Source organism: Clinocottus analis, unplaced genomic scaffold, assembly GCF_023055335.1.
Source record: "Clinocottus analis isolate CAN_PGR_092001 unplaced genomic scaffold, fCliAna1.0.p SCAF_386, whole genome shotgun sequence".
NCBI classification, from domain to species: domain Eukaryota; kingdom Metazoa; phylum Chordata; class Actinopteri; order Perciformes; family Cottidae; genus Clinocottus; species Clinocottus analis.
In genome coordinates, this window is record NW_027176138.1 from 6,742 (window position 1) to 13,891 (window position 7,150).

At 43.3% G+C, this 7,150-nt stretch overlaps 1 protein-coding gene across 1 annotated transcript; it reads left to right on the forward strand.

Annotated features, from left to right (window-relative positions):
• Nucleotides 1-238: 238 nt before the first annotated feature.
• LOC137799802 (SH3 domain and tetratricopeptide repeat-containing protein 2-like) lies at nucleotides 239-7,108 on the forward strand (the record flags this gene model as incomplete). The annotated part of the gene is made up of 9 exons (XM_068596620.1): nucleotides 239-349; nucleotides 1,453-1,551; nucleotides 2,544-2,666; nucleotides 3,263-3,390; nucleotides 3,591-3,696; nucleotides 4,137-4,280; nucleotides 5,156-5,357; nucleotides 5,527-5,600; nucleotides 6,913-7,108. Coding segments are annotated over exons 1-9 (1,154 nt in total), but the record flags the coding sequence as incomplete, so codon positions are not given.
• Nucleotides 7,109-7,150: the final 42 nt, after the last annotated feature.

The following is a 7,150-nucleotide window of genomic DNA, read 5'->3' on the forward strand; positions in this document are numbered from 1 at the left end:
CCAGACAGATAGAGAAGAAGAGGAGATAAGGCAGTGGGACAGAGGGGACACATCCAGTACACACTAACTGGCGGAGAAGACGGAGTGAACGGGACAGGATAGCTAACACAGAATTAGGAAGGGAAGCAGGGCTTGTCCAACAGAGAGGAAGAGAGTCGTTGTTAAAGGGGCTGAGGGGTGGGTGGTGGTGGTGGTGGTGGTGGTGGTGGTGGGAGGGCGGGCAAACTGATGGCATTGATCTCTGGGAGCTGCCAGCTCCTGGGCCAGATGGCGTCTTGTTGCTGCAGACCGCTGCTCAACTCCTGCTGCTGTGGACCGTTCCTCAAAGTCTGCCTCTCCTCCTTCACAGGTCTGTCCCAGCACGCTCTCTGCGCTGCTGCCGTGCCGTCATGAGCCGAACGGCTACATTCAGATAGGCAGGAGCACATAGCTCTACACACAACATGGGTGACACACTTAGCCAAGAAGGTAAAAAGGGCATGGCGCGTTTTCTGTACTGTAGCAGCATGACTGTGCTCGTGTCGACTCCAGCAGTCCCGCTGGTGCTAACTGTGCTCTGTGTTGTGGGACGGAAAAGAATAGGCTGTTGTCCTCTTCAGCCTATAATGTCGTGTTGCATTGTGTTACTAAGTTATGGCCCCATTGTCTTGTTGTGAATGCGTCGCCTCAAGATAATACTGTTCTGCTGTGTTCTTGCACTGACAAAGCATGTGGAAACAGAAGAAAAAAAAGCAGCATTTGAATCAAAATGATAACTTTTTTTTGGTTCACAGTATGTTTCTTGTTTTCATGTTAACTGGTGTGTGACTGTATGTCTGACACTGATGTGACCGCGCTGACATAAAAGTGGAGGAGTCAGCTGTGTGAGCCTGGGGGTTTTCCTGATGTCACTGCAGCTGTGTGTCTGTGCCGGTCCCGTGTGTGTTCAACATCATTGTACCCCCTCCTGTTTACCTCAAACCCCAGACAACCCCTCACACTAACCAAAGGCTTGAAACTTGTCGTTTCCAATATAAACAGCTGCAGACATGCAACACAAGCACCTCTACCTCCACTATCGCTCTTTTTGTTTGTTTAATCAGTAAAAAAAAAAAATACAAAGCATTTAAATTACAATCTGTTTTGTGTTTTACGGACGCTCATTTGTCTCTTACTTGGCCAGGAGCAGGAACCTCCTGGAGTCTCCTCTGCTGGTTGCTTGGTGACTGCTCTCAGCCAAGAAATAGTCCCATACATGACTCCTGGAAAATACTGAATTGTTGTTTTTACACTTTGGTTTCCATAGTATGCGGTGTTTATTTGTGAGGTTGTTTGGACAGAGCTTGACGAGCTGTATAACACATTGTTTTCCAGCTCCATATGTACCATACAGACCTGACAATGGTATCAATCTTCATCCTTTTTCATCTTCGTGTTTAGGTTCACGAATTGATCCGTTTTCCCTATTTACAGACATCTCTCCTGCTGAGCTGGATGCTCTTTGGAGGGAACCTCCGTATACTCTTGGCGGAGCAAATGAACACTTCTCCGGAAATGACATCATGACTCAAGGTAGACTGTTGTGTACCGGACATCTTAATCAATGTGTCTCGCATTAGTTTGGAGATCAAGCAAGAACGTGAGGCTCGTTTGATCCGGGCCGCTGCCTGTGCGGACACAAACACAGAGGAAGTGTTTGGGACATCCTCCCTGCACAATGGAACAAACCAGGGAAACCCCGCGTCACCACTGTACTTCAACAGAAGCTGTTATATTCAGATCCTGTTAATGTGTTGAGATAAAGATAACTTAGTCTAAATAAAGATAAAGATAACTTGGACTGGGATTCTTACCTTATAGTTTGCTAAGGTTCAAAACTTAAGGAAATGGATAAGTGGCTAAAACGTGCCATTCCAAGTACTTGAGTTTAAGACTAACTTGACAAAATTGACCTAAATTAACAGTTTAGTTGTATTACTCACTGTAATATCAACATACTTCTCTGTTATATGAACCCATGTGGCCTCTCAAGGCAAGGATGCTAACTGTTCAAACTCAACCTGGAGAGTCAGCATTTAGTTTAGTAGCTGGAACAAACACCAAGAGAATATTAGACCTTTGACCGGCATTAAATCCACATTAAAGAGCTTTATGTTCTGCACTGCCTTTGACTGAACCTTCAATATTCCCCATGACACATCTTGCCCTCCTATCCTGTATTTGTGTCTCTCTTCAAAACTTTTAAAAGGCTTCTATTTGCATAATGCTATAAAAGAAGCATTCATGGCTTCAGCCTACTGTACCACATGACTACATGCTGATGTGTTTTGTTAAATGACAAAATAGGCATCGCCATCTTGTGTCATATGGGAACATTTCCTGTTAAAGCTCCATTACAGTGTGGGGCTTACATTGTAATTGCAGTTTACTTTGAGCAACCCACTCTATAAAACATGTTTCTACTTACAACACACCCGTCTTTATGACACCCTAAAAACAATATGCTGTTGAGGATACACTGACAGAACTGACACAGCAGCTTTTCTCTTGACCTTTTGTTTCAGGTGAGGACGACGACGTTCCAGTGGTGGAGTCAGGTGAAGGGGGGGTGGAGCCTGACAACGACTGGAAGAAAAAAGAGGCTTTAAGAGGAAGTACTATGTCACTGGGAGATAAATTCCCAACAGGTACATGTCATGACTCCTTGTTTCTACTTTAATTCTAGCTTTTACGTTGGTCTGAACTGTTTACATGTTACACGCGGAAGCATTTCCCAATGTATTACATGTATGCATACTGATCAGGCATATTTCCCTACTAATGTTTTACTCACTCAGCAGTTCAGCTGCATCCCTCACATTCCCCCAGGTTCTTCCTCTCAAATGGATTTAAATGGCCACACTGAGAGCCCAGTAAGAAGCCTAATAGCTTTGCTATTCCCCCGGTGAATAACTCTCGGAGCATTACGCTGGAAGATGAGCTCTTGTAGAAAATCTTTAATGAACTCCTGAAAGTTGTGTCTCTCCCAAGATATGTTCCCTTTTACTCAATGACTTCAGGTGGAAAAATATGTGATGAATTTGAAAAACATTATAAAGACATTAGTTGTTTACAGTAATCCTTTAATCCTGGCAGATGATAAATCCTCTCTCTCCTTCTCGGAGCAAATTTTTCATCCGAGCCTATTTACGATGGATTTGTTTGTATTCCATATTATTCAACCAGAAGAAACTTCCTCAGCCAAAAGTGATTAACCACAGCACTCCTCTTGTCTTTTGCCTAGAAATTGAGCTGCTGTTCACCGGGCGGAGGCGCTCCAGCGAGGAGCCGGACCGGGCCCTACAGGAGGCGCTGCGCACCCGACTCCGAGTGGTGGAGAGCAACAGCCAGGACGTCATCCAGCTCTTTAAGGTGAGTGACAGTCAGACTTGACAATGCATACATCACCTAGGCAATAATGCACTACTCAGACTTTCTCATAATGAAGACAAATGTGCTTTATGATACGATCAGAGCCCATATCATGCAATATGATACATTGTGTCGTAAATGTTTTGTGCACTTAATAGAAATGGATTCTGTTATTGAAACACAAGACTTTGTTTCTGCAGGACTTGTCTGCACGTCTGGTGTCCGTCCACGCTGAGAAGGATAGCTTCGTACTCACATTCAAGACCGTGGAGGAAGTCTGGAAGTTTTCTACTTACATAGCATTAGGTAAGCAGCTATGACCCTTTAACATCCCAAAGGCCCTGTTTTCTCAATCGGGTCCGACATTAACACAGCATTTGGTTTATTTGGTCGGAAAAGCTGATGCACATTTGTCACCAATAAGGATTTAGGAAACGTTCATGTCAGGATCCAATGGCAGTTGTGGCATTGTTTCGTTATGTTTCTAGGTCACAATCGCTCACATATGAACAAACCACACCCAAACACAGTCCATAAAATGTCAACTAGAAGATGATTAAAAAGAAAACACTGTTTTAAGGTGTTTCACAAACACACAAATGTCCCTTCGTTGTACTTCCCCGCCTATTTATGCATTCATTGTGGTACTTAGCGTCATCTAAAGGTCTTGTTGGTGAGCATGCAGTGATAGCAGCATCGATAACATCGGGAGCATTTGTAGATGAGTCGCATGTGCTCTGTCCTAGGTTACGTGGCTCGCTGCTTGGAGAACTTCCTGTGTGATCAGTCCTTCTGGCTGGACACAGAGCTGCTCAGTGACCTGCAGATCAATGTCACTGTGGACGAGGAACGACTGGCCACCCTCTACCTGGGACTGTTACTCCAGGAGGGTGAGTAACGTTGTGCTCTGGCAATGGAAGTCAGCGCTTTGTGAACAGTTGGATTGTTAAAGGGTGAAAAGTGAGGAATCAAATCTTTTCGCTAAAACCTACACTTTGGTAGTTTAACTTGTGCTCTAAGCTGAACTGTATATTTTGCCTCTTTGGCTATTAAATTATCCCTGAGAGTATTTCAAGTATTTTTTGTCAAAAGCCTCTTGAATCTTGTCACGGTACTTATGAATTAACCAACTTTGGCTGCCATTTGATCCAATTATTTTTAATCCATTTTCACTGACCCCAATTAACACTATGAAAGCCTCAGGAACATACTGCCACACATGACTTTGGACAAATTATAGCAATAGACTCTTCATTGTTATGTTCTGTGCCTCACTGTGTATGTCTTGAGTATAAAAGACTTTTTCGTAAAAGTCAGAATTAGCTGATTTCGATTTGCAACCGCACTTTTAGTTTAGTACAGATGAATTAAGATGAAGCTGGACATAAAATTCTGCAGTTCGTTAAATATCTTTGACGCATTACAAACTAAGCCATTGTTGTGCTCCAGCATAACCATTATACTACTCACTAAGAATGTATATTGATTTCCTCCTGCCTGGCCTCCGGAGCATTTCCCCAAGGCAAAAAGCTTTACGGAAATGTACAATTAAACTGCAGTGCTGGCAAATAGTGTTGAGAATTACATTAACTTAATAGGGGGAGGATATAAAACACCCATCATTTGCCAGTGACTGAACGAGGGCACACTGTAAGCTGGAGCACTTTTGCTGATTTTTCAACCTCAAGTGTGTTAATTTTTATCGACACGAAAACACCCGACGGGCGGGCGGGTCATGCGTCTGGATTCTCTTTCGCTTCCGCAGGCTCCTTCTTTGCCAAGGCGCTGTTCACAAGAAATGATCAGGATGAGGACGACGAAGAGCAGCTGTCGTTCAAAAAGAATGATTTGCTGATGGTGAAGGACACGGGGCAGGACAGCATGTGGGAGGGCACCATGCTCTCCACGGGAAGCCACGGCCTGGTGCCAGTCAACGCCATGCAACCGCTGCCGTACCCCTTCTATCAGTGAGTCATCCTGTGTTTCCTCAAATGACTTCTTGTGACGACTGCCTGCATTTACAATGTCGGCGACAGTGTGATTAACTTGGTTCTCTCGTCGAGGCTTTTGGCTGAATGAGCAAAACCGCAATGCAGACGTTGGACACGAGTTAAACTCTACTTCCTGTTTGGTCAGGTGGTTTCTGAGGAACTACCCAGGCAATGCTGGATGCTCGCCAGCAGAAAAGGAAGCGTTTGAACATGCTATCGGTAAAAACATTCTGCATGTAACACATGTTAATACATAAAACACTACACAGTGTTACACTAACATACATCCTTTACTCGGGTGCAGATACTAAAAATGAAAACCCTCCTGTACTCAGACAAAGTTAGGGACCAGCTGATGAACATACTGGTGCCGGATATTTCCCTCAGGAGTTTCAGGAGACCAAATTAGAGCTAAATGAAAAGTCAATATTGGACTTAAATTCATCAGGTGGACACAAAGATGACACCAAATGAATGTTAGTGTTGCTTCATTTCTGCTTTGTAAAAAGGCAACTGATTGGGAACATGTTGGCCATACAGCATTTATAGGGTGACACAATGTAAATGTTGCCTTTACAATGTGTCGCCCACATGTGGCCAGTGGTATTTGTGGTTGGGATTTCACTACTTATATAAAGTCAGGCCGACTTATGGAAGCCTTTTGTGTGTCTAATCATACATATGTATTATTGACGATCAGCTTAAGTTGTTTAATTCCTGGATTTCAAATAGAGTTCAGGAAATACATTGTGGCTGAAGTCTGAATGCGTAGTGTAATTTAATTTTTTTTTTTTTTAAAAAAGCTCTCAATTTTTCAGGAGTTGAAAAAAAAGATCACAAAAGGACTTATTTTAGCTCAAATTTGGTTCATAAATGTGTTTCAAATCTGTGTTATTGAGCACGTGCCTTTCACCTGACAGCTGTGGAAGTTGCTGATTTAATTACAGTAATTATCACACAGGTGTGCAATGGGCCGGTCACGTTGGAAGACCACTCCGACAATGTGCAGGTTTTATCGCTCAACACAATGCTACGGATGTTGCGGTGTGTCATTTGGCATGGCAGAGCACACCTGTCTGATCAGCATCTTGATGTCCCACACCTGTCAGGTGGATCGATTTAAAAGTTTGAGAGAAATATAAGTATTTTGTGAGAAAATAAAGCAAAAATAAAAGAGTTGCAATATATATTTGTTCGGTGTATATACGTTTAAGTTTTGTATTGTGTTTGTGAAGTCAGCAATTTTACTGTTTAGGATTAGGATAGGCTAATATCAAACCCACTTCCTATTTACTGGAATACAAAGCAGTGCACAGCCACTGTGGATCAATATTAATATGTTTATGCATATAGTAGTAGCGCCAACCTGTATGCTCTTGTGAAAGGCATCCTAACTTAATTGTTTTATATCCTCACAATTCTTTGCAGAATATAAAAAATACATATACAGACACTGTTCTTCCATATTGACCTCAAAACCTCTCAAGTCTGCTGCTTATGCTAACCCTGTTCTCCTCATCCAACACCTCAGTGACCGGTTCCTGTGTGGCCGTGGTCGACTACAGTCCAGTGGGCCCGGATGAACTTCAGCTGAGTCAAGGTGACATTGTGGAGATTCAGGGTCTACTAGTCCGAGGCCTGGATGTGTTCATAGCGACACACTCTTCCACAGGCCACACTGGGTTCATACACAAGGTCCATATCAAGCCTCAGGACACCGTACCCCTGTAAGATCATCCATTCTCGTTCGTTGTATAATGCTTGGCGCG